The sequence below is a fragment of the Ahaetulla prasina genome, chromosome 8, assembly GCF_028640845.1.
Source record: "Ahaetulla prasina isolate Xishuangbanna chromosome 8, ASM2864084v1, whole genome shotgun sequence".
Taxonomy (NCBI): Eukaryota; Metazoa; Chordata; class Lepidosauria; order Squamata; family Colubridae; genus Ahaetulla; species Ahaetulla prasina.
The window spans coordinates 866,877-885,682 of NC_080546.1; the positions used below are offsets into that span (position 1 = coordinate 866,877).

Here is an 18,806-nt window from a genome sequence, read left to right on the forward strand (position 1 = left end):
ATACACGACATGCTTTATTTCTAAGACCAGAGCCTGCACTCGAGGGTTTCCCCAGGGTGTCCGTGCTGAGCTTCAAGGACGTCACCCCAAAGCCTGCAGGTCCACCCAAGGGAGCCAATTTGGTGGGGCAGAAGACCCGGCCAATTCCTCCAGAAGCCGAGAGTATTGCCCGGATTTATTCTTGGCGGAGTGGGACCAGTCGCCATGGCCAACTTGGCCCGGGGCAATTCACGAGAGGGACCAGTAGAAGTGCAGCTCCCCCCTCCCCCCAAAAGCCTCCAGGACTTCTAACCGGAGAAGGCAGGGCCCGTGGCCCTTCACTGGTCCTTCTCTTGAATTATTAAAAAAGGACAACAAAGAATGTTCTTTCTGCGCCAACTCAGTAAGTTCAAACTGCCCAAGGAGCTGCTGATCCAGTTCTACAGAGGAATTATTGAGTCTGTCATTTGCACCTCTATAACTGTCTGGTTCGGTTCTGCAACCCAACAAGAAAAACACAGACTTCAGAGGATAATTAGAACTGCAGAAAAAATAATTGCTACCAACTTGCCTTCCATTGAGGACCTGTATACTGCACGAATCAAGAAGAGAGCCATGAAAATATTTGCAGATCCCTCGCATCCTGGACATAAACTGTTTCAACTCCTACCCTCAATACGACGCTATAGAGCACTGCACACCAGAACAACTAGACACAAGAACAGTTTTTTCCCGAAGGCCATCACTCTGCTAAACAAATAATTCCCTCAACACTGTCAGACTATTTACTGAATCTGCACTACTATTAATCGTTTCATAGTTCCCATCACCAATCTCTTTCCACTTATGACTGTATGACTATAACTTGTTGCTGGCAATCCTTATGATTTATATTGATATATTGATCATCAATTGTGTTGTAAATGTTGTACCTTGATGAACGTATCTTTTCTTTTATGTACACTGAGAGCATATGCAGCAAGACAAATTCCTTGTGTGTCCAATCACACTTGGCCAATAAAAAAAATTCTATTCTATTCTATTCTATTATCCCGTGGCGAGTCGGCCAGGGCGAGTTGTCCTAGACCAGGGTATAAGACCTGTGGACTTCAACTCCCAGAATTCCTCAGCCAGCCATGGGAGTTGAAGTCCACAAGCCTTAAAGTTGCCAAGGGTGGAGACCCCTGTCCTATTCTTGGGGGGCGCTGGGGGGGGGCAGGGGAAGAGAGGCCCTTGGTCCCTGGGAGAAGCCTGACCCATTCTCTCCTTGGAAGGGAGCCCGAGAGGCCTTTGAGAGCTACTACCGGAAGCAGAGGAGAAAGCAGGCCCGGCTGGTTCTGCAGCCCCCCTCCAACATGGTAAGGCCCCAAGGGGTTTGGGGGACAAGGGGGGGGGTGTCTCCCATGGGCTGGAATTCTTGGGTCCCCCCCCCCGCAGGTGCTTTAATCTTCTTCTCTTCCCTCCCCTCTTTCTAGCACGAAACCCTCTCCGGCTACCGGAAGTATTTCAATCAGATTGTAGGGTAGGTCTCCTTCTTTCGCCAGGGCTCAGGGCTCAGGGCTGTGCGACACAGGGAGTCCTCGACTTACAGCCATTCACTTAATGACTGTTCCAAGGACACTGACAAAAAGGGACTGACGACCGTTTTTCACACTTACGACCGTTGTAGCCTCCCCACGGTCAGCTGATCCTAATTAAGACACTTAGCAACTTACGACGGTCGCAGTGTCCTGGGGTCACGTGGTCCCCTTTTGCGACCTTCTGACCAAAATGAATGGGGAATCCAGATTCACTTAACAACGCTGCTACTAACCTAACAACTGCAGTGATTCACTTAACAACCATGGCTTGAAAGGTCGTAAAATGGGACAAAACTGTTTCGCTTAGCAACAGAAATTTTGTGTTCAATTGCAGTCGTGTATCGAGGACTCCCTGTAACTAAAAGTTGTCAGACTTCTTTTAATCATTTTTGTTTTTTTCATCCGCTCCATCGTGTCTGATGCTTGGAGGCTGCCTGGGTGAAACCCTGCAGTTTTCCTGGAAAGCTTTTTCAGGGGCGGTTTGCCGTTGCCTCCTTCCAAGGGCAGGGTGACAGTGACCGGCAGGGTCACCCAGCTGGCTTTGGACCAAGCAGAACTAGAATTCATGGTCTCCTGGCTTCCCTTAAACATGACACCCAGCTGGCCCCCAGTTTCTCTTACTAAGTAGAAGCTACTACCCTCCACATGTGAGGGTGACATCTGGGGTCTTGTCCTCAGCAGCCCCGGGGGAGGGTTTCGGTTTGCCCTGCCTTCAGCGTCCTGGAAGCCCCCTCGGATGACCTGCTGAGCCTTTTCTGGATCATTTAGATGTGCCCCTCCCTCCTCCTCCTCCTCATTGTCTCAGCCTTCTTGGCCTTCCTCCCCCCCCACCCCTCCCCCCCAGTGACAGCCCCGTAAGGAAGCTGGATCTGAATCTCATGGCCGGCTGGGGAATTCTAGGAGTTGAAGTCCACAGGCCCAGTGAAGCCAGAGGTGGGCTGACCACATCAGATCAGAATGGACAGCCACCTCTCTGGAATGACCTAGGCTAGGCCTCCTGCTTGGACGAGAAGACCTGCCAGCTCTGTTCTGACCGATGATTCCCTCTTGTCAGCTTCTTCGTCATCGAGGATCACGTTCTGCACACAAGCCAGGGCCTGGTGGACAGAGCCTACATCGATGAGCTCTGGGATATGGCTCTCTCCAAGACCATGGCGGCCCTCCGGACGCATTCGGTGAGTAGCGGTCCCCTGGCCCTTGGCAGGTGAAGGAGGGCCCCCCTGTTCTGGGAGGCGGCTTGGGGTTTCCGCACCACACAAAACCCAAGTTGCTCTTTTGGCCGCCTTGGCCTGGAGCTCCATAAATCATGGTTCAGTTGTGCTGCTTTGCGGCGCTTGAGGTACATAGTCATTTTTTTCATAATTTCTTTTTTAAATGAACCTGTTCTGTTTCCCTTCCCCCAATAGTCCCAGCAAAGAGTCAGTCAGAGGCCTCCTTTTCTGATTTATTTACATATATATAAATGTCCTGGCTACGTCTACCCACGGGCCTGCCAAGTTTCTAGAGATAACAAGGAAATTACAGATAAGGCCAGAATTACTCACGAATATATTCTTCCCTCCGTTGATACAGATTGCCCGCCCAAATTCATTACTTTGTCCAAGACAAAAAACCAGGAAGTCCCGCCTCCTATTTATAGTCTCTGCAGATGTCACTGCATGACAATTATGACTTGGCTTTGTCCCAACTCTTCCGCTGCTACTTTGCAGTCACGCTCACGTAACCTTGCATCACTCCAAAACTGTTCTTGGGGCGTTGCCAAATCAGAAGGAGGCTCCATGGAATCAGGCTTTGCCGGCCCCTCCTCCTCCCTTTGAGTGGGTGCCAGGGAGGGAAAGGGCTCAAGAGAAGCAGGGCTGGCCAGGTCTTCTCCCTCACTTTCTGAATCATCCGAGTCCAGGAGTCCGGGTCCAGGAACCTGGGTCACAACAGAACCTGAATCTTATTTTGATACGGATAGGAATGCTACTTTAGCACGGATGATGTTACTTGGTTGGGTCATGAAATGTCTGCAAGAAATTCCACAAGATCAGAGAGCACCAATGATCTCCTCCTCTTCTCCACACCCCCGTTCCCTTCTGGCACGGATAATGTTACGTAGTTTGCTAATGAAACATCTGTAAGCAACCCTCCCGGCTCAGAGAGCACCAAGCAGCCCATAGTGGTCCCTTCCGGGAACAAGCTGAATTGAGCTAAATTGATTTTTAGGTGGTTTGGTTTGGTTTGGTTTAGGTGATTTTCTTTTTTTACGACAAATCACCCTGTGGAATTGCAAGTTCGAAATAGGTGAGGGTTCCAGACTGTCTTCCTCTGAGCTCCTCAAAGCCCAAAGGAAGGCAGCAAGTCAGCTTCTCCTCCTTCTGTTCTCTCTGTTCCAGTCCTATTGCTCAGACCCAGATCTGGTGCTGGACCTGAAAAACCTCATGGTGCTTTTTGCCGACACTCTCCAGGTAAGGAGCCTCCTTGCTCCCCCCCCCCCCCCCACGCACGCTCTGCCAGCCTCCTTGGTGCCCCTCCAGGTGTGGCCTGGGAATCAGACGGCCCTTCCCCATGAGGCCCAGAGTGCTGGGCTAGCTCCTCTGGAGTCCCCCATGGAAGGACCAGAGCCCCAAGGTCTGACTCCCCTGCCACAGAATTCACCCCGCCCCCCCCCTTTGCTCTGAATCTCGGTTGGGGGCTTCGTCCGGAAAAAGTGGGGGTGGGTGGGTGGGTGGGAAGTTTTCTCAGTGCGGCTCCTACAGCTAGTCCTTGACTTACAACTGCCCAGTCAACAACCCTTCTAAGTTCTTATGATTGCTCATTTAACCACTGCAGCCCCCAAAAGGTACTTATGACCTGGTTCTGAAATCTTGGGGCTGCCTCCGCCTCCCCGCCTGGGGTCACCTGACCCCATTTGGGCCCTTGGCAATCACTGGCGGTACCTGATGATACTGTGGCCTCGCCTTATGACTTTTTGGCCAGAAACGGTTGTCTACTTAATGACTGCTGCAAAAGTCATGAAATCGGGCATGGTCATGTGGTGGGCCGCTTAATGACTGCCGTGATGCAGAACCGTAATTCCGGGTTCAGTTATGGTCGTAAGCCAAGAACTTCCTGTAAAGCTCTAGAGATGAAGCTTCTTCTGGATTCCGGTCCCATCAGAACACACAGAGGGACCTTTCTGGAGCAGAGGCTGGGAGTGCTGGTCAGAGCCCCCTCTTAGGGTCTCCCCAGTGCTGAGTAAGGGTCTGCCTTCCACCCCTGAAGCCCCCCTGTCTCCCTGCCAGGCCTACGGCTTCCCTGTCAGCCAGCTCTTTGACCTGCTTTTGGAAATCCAGGACCAGTACAGGGAGACATTGCTGAAGAAATGGGCAGGAGCCTTCAGGTAAGGCCTCTTCGGGTGGATTGGGCCCCTTGCTTGCTTGCGGCCAGGAGAAATGCAGATTTCAAGGCTGCACAAGGTAAGATCAAGCCGTAGAACTCGGAGGTGTAATTTAAAAATGAGAAGGGACTCCGTAAACCACAAAGTTAAGGCAGTACCGACGGATGACAGGAGAACCATCTCGGCCTGCTTTGAAACCTGGCAGGGGCCCTCCATGATCCCCCTCCTGGCTCCTACTCTGCTCTGCTCTGCTCTGCTCTTCTCGGGAGCCTGCCTTCCCATCCAATTCTGCCCCAGTTGATTTGAAGTTGGATGCTGCAAAGATGGAAGCGGTGGGAAAACGGCCCTAAGTCACATTTTTTCAGTGCCATAACTTTGAACGGTCGCTAAACACACCATTGTAAGTCAAGGACCACCCGTACATAAACCTGAGTGCTCTTGCCGTTGCCAATTTGGGGAGCAGCTGTGGACGGTCAGGACCGGGGCTCTCCAACTGTGGCCACTTTAACTCCCAGCAAAGGCGGCTGGGGAATTCTGGGAGTTGAAGTCCTCCAGGCTTAAAGTGGCCACGGTTGGAGAGCCCCGGTCCAGAGGGAAGGACTTTCCCGGTGTGAAGCCTCTCCTGGCTTCTCCTGCCGTAAAATGAGACGGAACTATTTTATTCTTGCTGGGCCTTTTAAGGGGCGATTCTCTCTCTCGGTCTGTTTTCTTTTCCTCTTTTTTATGGCTGCCGTTCAAGATGCTGCTGCAATTGCTTTGAATGCCTTTTATATCTTACAACCATATAATGGCATTGATGGATTTTTTTCAGCGCTTTCCTTTTGTTTAAAAACTCTGTGTGAATTATTTTTTTTAAAAAAAATGGAAGTTTCAATATTTTTTTTTTTAGTAAAAAAGTTTTATTTTTACAATCATGTCAAACAACTCATTCAATGTACAGTTATATACAATTAGTCGGGCTTGCCCAGTCACCCCCCCCCCTTTTTAACACTCTTCCCTCTTCTACCTTCTTCTACTTTCCAGACCTTCCTCTCCTTCTCTTATCTACATCCTCTCCTCCCTCCACCCTACACCTTCCTTCTCCCTCTTCTACCCCTCTTCCTTCCTCTTCTCCTCTTTCCTACCTCCTACTCTCTCTTTTCTCCCTCCCCACCGTTCTAAAATGGTAACTGGGCAGACCCGACCCTACATTAATTATATTTATACATCTTCAATAATCCCTGTACATTCACCATCACTCCATCCTCTACCCTCAAACCCCCCAGAAGTTTCAATATTTTTAATGGGTGTCCTTGAGAAACGGTGGCTCCTGTGGGTCTCCCAGGGTGGCTGTGGCTGTACCCCACAAAGCAGGGAAAAGGTGTCCTCAGCAGGATGTGTGTGTGTGTGTGTGTGTCTTTGTGTGTCTTATGTGCACATGTCTATATAGTCTTCAACTTACGACCACAATTGAGCCCAAAATTTATGTTGCTAAGTAAGACATTTGCTAAATGAGTTTTGCCCCATTTCACGACCATTCTTGCCACCGTTGTTAGACGAATCACTGCCGTTGTTAAGTTAGTCACACGGTTGTTAAGTGAATCTGGCTTCTCCATTGACTTGATCAGAAGGTTGCAAAAGGGAATCACGTGACACCATGACACTGCGACCGTCATAAATATGAGTCAGTTGCCAAAGCATGTGAATTTTGATCACATGACTGGGGGATACTGCAGCGGTCGTAAGTGTGAAAAATGGTCCCAAGTCACTTTTTTCAGTGCCGTTGTAATGCGAATGGCCACTAAATGAACTGTTGTAAGTCGAGGAGCAGAAACGGTGTTTTGGCCAGCCGAAAAGGTCCCCCTTCTTCATTTCACAGAAACATCCTGGAGTTGGATACCTACAGCCCCATCTCGGTAGCAGACGAAGAGCAGTATGAGAAGCTGGTGGGGCAGTTTCCATTCCACGATGCGGAGCTGGAGAAGGTAAAGCCGTGAGGGAAGACAGTGCTCAAAACCCAGGGTTTCCTGGTGGCCTCCGCTCCCCCTCCAGAAGGTTTCTCCAGAGCGAGGACCCTCACCCTTCCGAGTCACTCGGGGTTGGCCCTGGGAGGGTGGTTTGGATGACCTCTGGCAGCCCTCAAAAGAGGAGAGCTTGGTGGTGTGATGGGAGACCCGGTGGGGGAGGGGAGCGCTCCTTTGGAGGGGCACAATGGTTTGCTCTGAAGGCTGGAGGTTGATCACCATTCTTGGTCACCCAGGCAGGGTGGTCCAGAAGCAGCGTCGCGGCAGCCGGACCCCTTTTCTGGTCCGGGGGGGGAGGAAGGGAGTGATGGCCACTCGGACTGTGTGGGTGCCTATCTTGCTGACCCCCCTCCCCTCCATTTTGCAGCAGCCGTTCCCCAGGAAGTTCCCCTTTTCCGAACTGGTGCCTCGGATCTACAACCAGATCAAGGAATTTATTTACGCCTGCCTGAAGTTCTCTGAAGACCTTCACCTGAGGTAGGAGGGGTGGGGTGGGGATCAGAAAGCCCCTGCCTTTCCCCTGGGCCTTCCTTGGGCTACTGCAAGGGCTGCTCTCCCCACAGGGCTCCTCCAAAGCTCTCCTCCTCTTCTGCATCTCCTTGGGGGAGGGGCTATTGGGATGGCGGGGGGGGGGGCGGATGGGGCGGTTTGTCTTTGTCGCTGAGCACACAGGCAGATGCAAGCGGAAGGATTCTTCCTGACGGTCTCTAGAGTGGCTGGAGATCAATCTTGCTCAATTGAGGGGCAAAAATAAACCTCAAAGGAAGAGTTGCTTAAGAGAAGCCACAACGTCCCAGCTAAAGGAATGGGGTGATGGAGGAGGGAGGACAGTTTTCCTTCATGTGGACCTCCACATCTTCATCAGGTGGAGCACCCCTTAAAACAAGCCTGACAATATGGTGCCTGAAAACATCCTAGTACCTTTCCCCAGTGGAACCAATAGAAGCCCCCAATTAAACAAAATTGATTTGTTAATCATTAAGAGGTGGGGCAACAGTTTCATGGCTGCAGCAATGGCACACTGGTAGTGTCTTCCTCCTATGAGGATTGGAGGCTTTTGGGCACCCCGTGAATAGGTTGCATGCCAGACTGACAATGGAGGCCAGCACCCAGCCCTCCCTTCCCCCCACCCACCCCTTTTTTTGAGCCTTCAAGTCAGCCTTCACTCCCAGAGGCTGCCCGGACAAATCTACGCAGTCTTATCGGCAGTATTTGGGGGACATGTCTGCTGCTGTCCACAGATTTTGGTCAAATGTTGATGTAGAGGCCGGCCTGGTCTGCCTTCCAGGGCAGAGCTGAGGGTGGAGCCCTTTGCCTTCCTTTCTAAGAAGCAAAGCACCGGTTACAGATTTGTGTGATGCTCTTTTCAGCTGGCAGAAATAGTGTCAGACCTGCCCCAGCCTGGACCTTTGCAAAGAAAGACCCTCGACTCCATGACAGAGGGAAAGGTGTACTTTTCTTAAAACCCAACTGGATTACAGAATGCAAGCCCAGAACTAAGTATTCACATGGGAGTTTCCCCCAGTTAATTTTTACCCTGTCAGACCCATCCCTGATCCTCCCTTTACAGAGCCCTACTCTCCAATTATCTTGAAATAAATTGTTTTGGGAATGGTCTCTGCCGCCTTAGCTGTTGCATTCCAGTTGAGTGATTGTCTCTGGAAGGTACGATGAGTGGTATATTTTCTCCCCCCACCTCTCCCCCCAAAATAGTCTATGGCAGACTGGCAGCTAAGGTTTGCAGAGCTCAGTGTAAGATGGCAGTTCTGACAAGTGCGAAGTGAGCAATGTGGGTAACGCTGACCCCTCCCCAGAATCTGCGAGAACACGAGAAGGGCATTCTCACTTCCCTGACCGGCCGTCACATTTCTCTTTTGGTCTCAGGTGGAGAAGGAGAGCAGGTCCGACGGCTCTTCCTTCAAACCCGCAAAGCCCCTTTGGGTCCAGTTGGCCTCCGGGTGACTTTGGGAGGGCCTCCCAGTGGCTTTCCTGGCACCCACCTTGTTGGCTTTCTTCTGGAAGGAGGCTTTTTTTTTTAATCTTGGTCCCCATCCAAGGACTAACCACCACTGACCCTCTTTAGCTGCTGTGAGGTCAGCCAAGGGCGGCCTGCGAGCCGGACTCCTTTCTTTCGGGTTTAAAATCATTCCATGGGCTTAATCAAGATGCAGATTTAACGATTTCCCTTTTAGGTCACGTTCCGCTTTTCCAAACAAGCCCTGCAGCTCCCTGAGCCTCCTGAAGCATCCAAAGGAGCTGCTGTGTTGGAACTTTTGGCCGTCCGATCAGGGCTGCCTCTGAAGGGGGGCTGGGGGCGTTTCGGGGAGGGGGAGTTGGTGGGTGTTCATTATTGCAACACTTCCTGGCTGAATTCTCCATCCACCACATTGGTTTATTTTTTCTTTCATGAATACTTAGAACAATTTCCAGCCTTCCTGTTCTATGAATAACCTTCTCCTGGTAAAATTGCTAGTATGGTTTTTAAAACACAGAATGCAATTTGTCCTCAAATTTTGAGCCCAACATTTCTGTTGCTAAGCGAGACAGTTGCTAACGGAGCTTTGCCCCATTTTACGACCTTCCTTGCCACCGTGGTTAAGTGAATCACTGCAGTTGTTACATTAGTAACCTGGTTGTTAAGTGAATCTGGCTTCCCAGTTAACTTTGCTTGTTGGAAGGTCGCAAAAGAATCACATGACCCTGGGACGATGCGACCGTCATAAATATGAACCAGTTGCCTAGCATCCAAAGTTTAATCACATGACCCTGGGGACGCCACAGCGGTCATAAGCGTGGAAAAGTCACTTTTTTCAGTGCCGTTGTAACTAAACAGACTGTACTGTTCAAAATCGTTGAAAACATGAAATGAAAAAGGACAAAAGGAGCCGGTTATTTCTACATCCTATCTGTTTTCATATTTGTGGGACCCCGAGCCGACTTTCTGGCCATTGCCAAAATCTGAGGGTTTCCCTCTGAGCCGCCCATCTCAAGAAAGGCCCGACTTCCCATCCCATGGGAATCCCTGTTTCCCAGCCTCAGGGAAGAGGCTGCCAGGTGTCGGCTGAGTTGGCTTTGCTCTGCCTTTGCAGGCGGAACATCTCTCGGTTGACGTCACCCCAAAATACGGGTTTTCTTTGCCCTTAGCAACTAGTCAGTCAGTCAGTCAACTGATCCGTGATTCTGTTTGCCTTTCAGCTCCACAGAGGTGGATGACATGATTCGGAAATCGACCAATTTGTTGTTGACTCGGACCCTGAGCAGCTGCTTGCAGAGCGTCATTCGCAGGAAGAACGTCGGCCTGGCCGAGGCAAGGACTCCTTTCTGGGTTGGGAGAGATTGGAGGGATTTGACCCGTCACTGCTCAGGGCCTCGTTGCAGATACTTTGAGGGAGGAAAGAGGCAGAAAAAGGAAGCGCAAGCAGTTTACCAGTCCCCTCTGAACTGTCTATGAGAAGAAGCCTTCGCAGATTTTCCTCCACCACCAGTAAGTGTCTCTCAAATTTGGCCATTTTAAGATTGCTGGCTGGGGAATTGTGGGAGTTTTGAAGTCTACTCATCTTAAAATGGCCGAAGTTGAGAAACACTGCACTAGAGCATGAATCAAGCAGACTCAGATCCAACTCGGGTCCATGTTCTCCTACTTGGTTTCCTTGAGGCACCCCTTGTCCAGTCTTGTCTAGTAGCATGAAGGTGTTTCAGTGTATGTTATAGGCCAGGGGTCCCTGAACCCCGGGCCACAGACTGCTGCCGGTTCGCGTCCTGTTGGGAACTGGGCCGTGCAAGTGGCAGGCATGTGTGCGAAACTTCATCTGTGCATGCGCAAGATCTAAGTTGTGTAGGAGGAACCCCACCCCCATCGCCACTGCCACTCCGGTCCACGGAGCCATAAATGTTGGGGAACCGCTGTTGTAGATGATTGTATACTTCTCATCTCTGCCACAGCTGAGACATAGCCAGGAAGGAGGAACAGTGGGAGCTGTAACGCTGTTGAGGGTCCCAGTTCTCCAGCTTGATATTTTAGAGAGGAGCTGCTGGACACAAAGGGATGGCCGTGACATCTGGTCACACCGATCTCTGGAATCTGGTCAGAACCGATTTCTGGAATGGTGGCACTGGCATATGGTCTTTTAGAGGAAGCATAATTGGTGACATTCGATTTATGATGTGGCGAAAAGAATCCGTGGCCCAGCTTGGGGAGTAGGGAAATTCCCAGCTTCTCTTTGCTTTCCTTGAAAAACCTAGGGCCACCTCTGTTGAGGGGGGAGGGATGGAGAATTCCCTCCCCACACATTAATTGCAGCCGAGGCATCTACTGATTTTCTGACACTCCTGGAGAGCGAGAAGAGCTTCTGCCCCTGTTGAAGTCTTGGCCGAGGGCCTCAGATCCATTCTTGTGTTTTTTGCAACCAGTTTGTCTTGAATAGGATCGGAGGTGTAATGAGACAAGTTACAATAAATGCGGAAAATTCCTCGGAGGTTTTATTTTATCTCCAGCATAAACCCCATGAAAAGGCTCACTCAGAGAGCTTAGTCTCAAAGGTGCTTTTTCAGGAGGCAACTGGACTTTCCGGTTTTTTCTTTGGAAGACTTTTCACTTCTCATCCAAGAAACTTCTTCAGCTCTGACCGCATGATGGGGAATGGAAGGATTGATATTCCTTGTAGACAGAGGGTCGCTGAAGCACTTGGGGGCTAAGACGCTGAGTTTGTCAATCAAAAGATTGGCAGTTCAGCGTTTTGAATCCCTAGTGCCGCGTAACGGGGTGAGCTCCCATGACTTCTCCCAGCTTCTGCTAACCTAGCAGTTCGAAAGCACATAAAAAAAATGCAAGTAGAAAAATAGGGACCACCTTTGGTGGGAAGGTAACAGCGTTCTATGTGCCTTTGGCGTTGAGTCATGCCAGCCACATGACCATGGCGACGTCTTTGGACAGCGCTGGCTCTTCGGCTTTGAAACGGAGATGAGCACCGCCTCCTAGAGGAGGGAATGACTAGCACATATGCACGAGGGAAACCTTTACCTTTACCTTAGAGCAGTGGTGAAATCTGAACCGGTTTACTACTGGTTTGCTGGCTGTGCATGTGCGCTGAGCGTGTGGATGCGCAGTGCATACATGGACCAAATGCAAGGTGCGCACGTGCACAGTGCACACCAAAAGGAGGCATGGGGTAAGTAGAACAGCGTGCAAGGGCGTGATCAGCTGTGGCTGATCACACCTTTTTTTTTTACTTTTAAAAGCTTTTTTTTAACAACCTATTTGGCCGAATAGGTTGCAAAAAAATGCTTTTAAAAGTAAAAAAAAAGGCCCTGATGATCACGTAGCTCAGCTGGGATCATCAAAGCCTCTTTTTTTACCTTTTAAAAGCATTTTTTAAAAGAAGTGGCAAGCAGGGGACTGGGCATTGGGTGGGCATGGGTGGGGGGCCCAGGGATTTTTGCTACCGGTTCTCCAAACAACCCGCCACCATCGCTACTGGATCAGCCAATGCGGTCCGAACTGGGAGCATTTCACCCCTGCCTTAGAGGTTCATTGAAGCACTTGGGGGCTTATCTGTGTCCTCAGGGTCACCTGAGTGGTGCTCCTGGTTCCTGTAGTCTGCAGTTTTTTTTCTCTGGAAATCCATTCCTCCTCCCACACCATCCCAAGGGTGTTCATCCCAAATTGTATGGCTAAAAGTCTGGTGAGATTCTCAATCATCCAGGTCATGATTGTCCCGAAGGTGTTTTTTCAGGAGGCAACTGGACTTCTTTGTTTTTTCTTTTTTTAAAATCTCCAAGTGCTTCATTGACCCCCTAAAAGGATGCAGATTATCAGATGCCTGCAAGGAATATAAATCCTTCCATTCCCCACCATCCAGTCAGAGCTGAAGAAGCTTCTTGGATGAGAAGCGAAACCTCTTCAAAATAAAAAACAGTCCAGTTGCCTCCTGAAAAAGCACCTTTGGGACAGCCGTGACCTGGATGGCAGAGAATCTCTATAGATTTTCAGACAGCTTAGAAACATCTCCTGTGATGAAGAGGAGGCCACCTCTGAAGGGCAGCGCATCTCTTGCCTGTTGCCCTGACTTCCTCCAGCCCACCTTCCACGGATGGTTTTAACAATGTGTGTTGTTCCTATAGTTGGTCCAGATAATTATCAACACTACACATTTGGAAAGATCCTGTCGATTCCTGGAAGAATTCATCACCAACATCACCAACGTTCTTCCAGAAACTGTCCACACTACGAAGCTTTATGGAACGGCCACTTTCAAGGTGAGCCTGAGCTTTGGTCTCCATCCCCATAGTCCCCTCTCTCTCCTGCCTGTGATCAGCCGACACCACTGAGCATTGCTCTGCTCTCCTCATCCAAACATGGAAAGCAGCCAAGAGATGGACAGACAGACAGACAGAAGACAGACAGGCATTTGAAGAAGGGTTTGTGGGAAGGCTGTCCAGAGATTACAGGGATATTTTGCAGAAAAAAATGGAGGAAAAAACGGAGTCTCTGCTCCTCCTGTGTTGGGCTGGTGATCACGGAAGCCAGTCAACAAAGGGGTTCGGAATTGTGCAAGTGCAGAGAAGGAAAGCGGCTCCCCACAGAGGCTCAAGGGGAACAAAAAGTTTGCATTCTATGTATGTTCAATGCAGTGCAATATTTACATTGTCCTGCTTTACTGGGGATCTGTGGGCATAGGGTGTATGTATGTATACAATTGGAGTAGAGTAGAGTAGAGTAGAGTAGGGTAGAATGGACAGGACAGGACATTTGGCAAAGTGTTCTTAGCCAAGGCAAGGAATTTGTCTCCTGTGCAGAAGCTCTCAGTAGACATGGAGAGCAGCAGAATCCTCCTCCTCATGCCAGTCAGAGGGGGAAGTAAAGAAGAGGAGATGAAGTCATAGTGCTGCAGCCGTTCCTTGTGGGTGAAGAGGCAGAGACCTCAGGCAGCCCTTTTGGGGATTGAGAGCCTGTTTCTTACTGCCTCTGTTCCCAAAGATTAGCCCAGCCCCAACCTTTGTGCAGTCAGGATGCTCAGATGTCCTCGCTTACTGTAGAGTTCCTGCTGTCCTTGGGGAGGCAGGTATTGCAGGAGCTGCTTGAAGTGTAGATAAAGTGGCATGAAGAGGATTGGCCTAACAACGGGGGCCATGAGCACCCTTTGTCCCCCCTCCCCAGAGCAGGATTTGGGGTGCCGCCATGATCTCTCTGCTAAACTGGCCCTTCTCCACAGGACAGCCGCCACGCTGCAGAGGAGGAGATCTACACTAACCTGAACCAAAAGATTGACCAGTTCTTGCAACTTGCAGATTATGACTGGATGGCCGCGGAAGCCCCCCCCAAGGCCAGTGACTACCTGGTGGACCTCATTGCTTTCTTGCGCAGCACCTTTGCTGTCTTCACACACCTGCCCGTAAGTCTGGCTCGGGAGGAGAGGGCTGGGGGCAGACAGGGGTCAGCAGGACCTCCGGGCCAGTTAGAAGCTTCAGCTCCTCCTTCTACCCCGCTTTCCTTCTGGTGTCCATCAGTCCTCGATTGCCCAGAGGCTTTGGAGGAAACCGAGGCCAGCCTCCTTTCTCCTGTCCTCTTGGCCACTCCGTTTCTCAGCCCTCTGGGTCAGAAAGGGGTGGGGGGTGGGGGTGGGGCGGGAGATCGGTGGGATTGACCTGGAAAAACCTCTGGATGCAGCTCAGGGTGGGAGGTCACGGTTTTTTCTGCCGTTCTGATTGGCCAATAATTGTGAAGCCACGCACGTCAGTGCTGAGTGTGGCCCAGGTGAAGGGATCTTGGCAGGGGCGGGATCCAGTCCCCAGTGGGTGCTGGACCCAGAAGTTCCTGGCGGGAGTAGAGTGACCGTTTTCAGACGGCCTGATGGAGGATCTGGCCGGCTTCTGATCCTCCCTGGGCCTTCATTACAGGAGCCGAGCGAAGCAGTGAAATCGCCAGGTTGGAGTGCCGGTGGCCATAACTGCTTCAGGAAAGAGGGAGGGAGAGAAAGAGAGCTTCCCTTTATCGTGGTTGGCTGTTGTTTTAATTTCATGTCAGACAAGTTAATGTAAATCTCCCTGACGGATCCGGATCCGTAGCCAGCACAGCACAAGGGGTTGTTGATTGACTTGATGCTGTGGGAGATGGAAGGTTATGTCAACACCTCTGGCGGGCCTGTCAGCTCCACAAAGCAGGGAAGTGTTTTATTTGTTGGGGAAAGGGGTGTTTTTCTGTTTGCCTTTTCGGCTTCCTTTAATCCTCCACGGAGGCTGCTTGTATCTCGATAACCTCCGTGGCAGGGTAAGCGGGAGGTCAGGAGGGCCTGGAAGGGGAAGGGATCTTTCAGCGGCCGGCCCTCACCCTCCTTCTCCCTTGCGCCCCTCCCTCGGCCCTCCCCCCTTCCTCTCCTCCTGTTTACTCTGGGCCAGATGGCCAGCGCAGATTTCGGTGGCTCCAAGGACACGTGTGCACAGAAAGCCGCTGACCTTCTCATGTCACTCGGTCGGGCAGGAGGCTGATTTTTGCTTTCAAGGAATTGTGTGCTTCTAAGAAGCATCGGAAGTCCAAGGCAGTGGTGGTGGGGTTGTCCTCCTGGGCCATGAGAGCCCCTCCCGTGTTTTTCCTGGCTGTGCCCTTCCTGGGTCTGGTCCTGCTGGGTTGAGCTTAAGAAAGGGAGCCCTCCTCTAAGAGAAAAGTCCCAGGGTGGGAAACGATTGACAGATGCAAGCAACCCTGGAGGTGGTCAGTATTAATACCCCTCCTCCCACGATTGCAGAGAGGATACAGAAACAGGGAGGAAGGGGCCGGGTCCCTGGCAGGGCTGGAAGAGAATCGCTGGAGAATCAGGGCCTCATCAGGAGGACACTCGGGAAAAGCAGCAGAGCACAGCTGGAGCCATCCTGGGATCTGGCGGCTGCAAAGGGCCAGACTCCAGAGGTGCTGCTTGTGCATCCTGGAAGGATCCCGGGGGGGTGGGAGGCTCTTCCGAGCACTCGACTCAGCTGTTGAATTGGCCCCAAGGCCTCCTGTCTTGGAGGTCCCATTGTTCAGGATGTCTTTGGTGTTCCACGTCTACCTGCGGCTGCTGGTTAGGGGGCATCTGAGAGCAGAGAGGGCTGGAGGAGGAGAGCTGCCCTGGAGGCATCTGGTAGTTTTCCTCCAGGAATGCAGAAGGCGGGAGGTTGTGCCATTTTTATGGCTGCTCCTGAGGGCCAAGGGCAGGCAGGTAGGATGGCTGAGCAGGGGCTGCTCTCACCTGTGGGCAGGTAGTGGGATCTGTTCTCGTGGAAGCTCTCCTTCCTAGCCAGAAGGTGGCATTCTAGCCCAGGCCCTCCCTTTCACGTGCCCCCCTCCCCACCCCAGGAAGATGAGAGGCCCGGATGCTTTAATAGCCCCACTGAGTCCCAGGCTGCTGCCCCAGAGCCAAGCTTTCCTGCTAAGTTTCTCCGTTAAGCAGTGAGGTTCCCCTGCTTCTGAAGATCACTTCCCCAGGCAACCAGCGTGGAACAGGCTCCCACATTACGTGGGGCTTTTTCCTTTGCTGGAGCCTTCAAGCAGAAGTGGTTATGGTCAGCTGTCAGAGATGCTGGGCTGACAAGATAACGTCTAAGATGCCTTCAAACTTGGGCCTGGGATTCCACCCCTGCCCTGACCTGCCTTCAGCTGAAGAAGGCGCTTTTGCCAGGTAGAACCTCGAGGGCCTCCTTGGTCTGGGAACAGGCTCTTCTGGCCCTTGCCAGCCCAATCCTGGGAATGGCCCTGAGCCAGGGGCTGTCGGAAGGGTCAGGACAGAGGTGAGCTGCAGCAGAGCCTCCAGACAAGCTCTTGAGAAGCTGCTCGTCCCCTCCAGTCGATACAAGACAAGCCACAGAGCAAGACCTTCCTTGGGTCCTTGAGTGGGTCTACCTGTTGCTGTTGTGGCTTGGTTCGCTTTTGTGGCTTTTTATATGACTAGATCGGAAACAAAGAGCATCTTGGTCGCCTTGTTCTCCCGAAGTGGCCAGTGAAGAGTCATTGGATGGCTGCTTGCGCCACTGCTGGACGCGAAGCCTCCTCTCCAGCCACCAGTTCTTCTTCCCCTGGGAAGCCTCTGCTTGGCTTCCACTCGCATGAAGGGGGGCAGCGGGTGAGGGCCTTGAAGCCTCTGCCTGCTTGCCTGCCTGCCTGCCTGGGGCCCCCAGCTCTGTTCCAGCCCTCCGTGGGAAGGGGTGACGATAGAATCAAGGCCTTGGAAGAGGCTTGAGAGCCTGGCTTCCGTGGCTCCAGAAAAGGGGAATTCTTATCTGACAGCCTCTTCCTGTGGCTGACGGCTCATATTGTCCAGAAGTTCCTCCCCATCAATCGATCGCCTGACCTGAAGCTGATTCCTTGTTGCAGCAGTTCAGATCCTTCCCTCTGGGGGATTTTTCTTCTTCTGTCCAGGCATGCCTGATTCTTGGACGCTGCCTGGACAATCCCTGAAGGATTCTTGGCAAGGCTCTTGAGAAGTGAGAGAACGTGAGTGGCCCAGGCAGGACTGCCGGTTTCTAGCCTGCTCCCTTCACCACAACACAAAACCTGGCTCTGCCTGGAGTGTCCCATGAGAAGGGTTAAATCTGGGCCTCCTTTGTGGGAGCATGAGATTCCTTGAGTTTTTCTCTCCTACCTGAGCGGCCTGCCGCCTCCTCCAGCACCGAGCAGTGGCCAGCTAGGGCAATGCCTGGGTGGCAGGTGGTTTTGTGCCCACGGACTCCCGTCTTGCAGCCTGGCTTCTGCAGTGAATTGTGCACCAGCCACGTCACTGCTGGAGGGCTTCTTCCACTGCATGCCTGTCGGGGGATTTCTTTTGATGTTCTTTCAGCTAATTCTGTGTTTTAATCACCACCAATAAGACTAATAATCTAATGGCTTTATATTAAAGTCATGGTGGTGCTGTGGTTAGAATGCAGTATTACAGACTAATTCTGCTGACTGGCAGCAATTCAATTCCGACAGGCTCAAGATTGACTCGGCCCCTCCATCCTTCGGGAGGTTGGTAAAATGAGGACCCAGATTGTTGAGGGGGGTGGAATATGCTGACTCCGTAAACCGCTTAGAGAAGGCTGGGAAGCACTGTGAAGCGGTATATAAGTCTAAGTGCTATTCCTTGGTGCTTTCTGAGTTTGGTGGTCTGCTTGGAGACATTTCATCATCCAAGTATGTACCATCATCAAGTGTTTACATAAAATAGTTTGCCCTGCCAGTGTTGGTGGGGGTCTGGTTTTTTTCCCCTTGGTGGTTTTTTTATTTTATGAGGGTATTGTTTTCTTGCTTGCTTGTTTGTCTTGTGTTAATCCCTGCTTATCTGGGTGTGGGCCACTGGAGAGGATGTGTTCTGGTCTTTTGCTTTCCCCCGTAGCGTTTTTCCATTGTTTCTTTTGAATGGGGTGCAAGTACGCATTATTTCTATGCATGTGCTTTGGGCTGATACGTCTGAACGCCAAACCTCCAGGGATTCCCTAGCATTTTTGGATTTGGCTTGGTCTAGGATGCTCACAGTTCCTCATTTGAAACCACGGTTGACTTTGTGTCCTGAGATGAAGGATTTTCCTTGTGCAGGATCCAATTTGGGTCCAGAGGTTTTGCTTTCCGAGCTTTTGGACTCGTGCTAGAGCCCAGGGAACTTCTCTCTGGCAGGGCGGGGACTCTTCTGAGTGGCGTTTCCAGGGGGCCTTTTAACCGCTAGCTGGTCTCCTTGGATGTGTTCTGCTGCCTTCCGCCTGTGTGTCCTGCATGGTGGCTGTTGCATCCTCACATTGCGTGTCGTAGGTGATCGCTGCAGCCGGGGGATTCCCGGAGCAGAAGGCAATCTCTCCGGCAGACTAGGTCACGGGAAATCTCTCCGTGGACGGAAGGTTGTTTCATGAAGAAGCAGAGAAATTGTGTAAAGAGGGCTGCCT

General features: G+C 51.5%; 1 protein-coding gene across 7 annotated transcripts in view; it reads left to right on the plus strand.

The window, feature by feature from the left end:
• EXOC6B (exocyst complex component 6B) overlaps positions 1 to 18,806 on the plus strand; it is a 164,915-nt gene that overhangs the window by 83,448 nt on the left and 62,661 nt on the right. For 4 of the 7 annotated variants that reach the window (XM_058193846.1, XM_058193852.1, XM_058193849.1 and 1 more), the window contains 10 exons: positions 1,254 to 1,337; positions 1,455 to 1,501; positions 2,614 to 2,734; positions 3,938 to 4,009; positions 4,826 to 4,923; positions 6,779 to 6,884; positions 7,291 to 7,400; positions 10,119 to 10,230; positions 13,044 to 13,178; positions 14,135 to 14,314. In XM_058193846.1, the coding sequence (XP_058049829.1) occupies positions 1,254 to 1,337; positions 1,455 to 1,501; positions 2,614 to 2,734; positions 3,938 to 4,009; positions 4,826 to 4,923; positions 6,779 to 6,884; positions 7,291 to 7,400; positions 10,119 to 10,230; positions 13,044 to 13,178; positions 14,135 to 14,314 (1,065 nt within the window). The remainder of the gene's footprint in view (positions 1 to 1,253; positions 1,338 to 1,454; positions 1,502 to 2,613; positions 2,735 to 3,937; positions 4,010 to 4,825; positions 4,924 to 6,778; positions 6,885 to 7,290; positions 7,401 to 10,118; positions 10,231 to 13,043; positions 13,179 to 14,134; positions 14,315 to 18,806) is intronic. The other 3 variants (XR_009156410.1, XM_058193848.1, XM_058193847.1) reach the window with 3 other exon arrangements.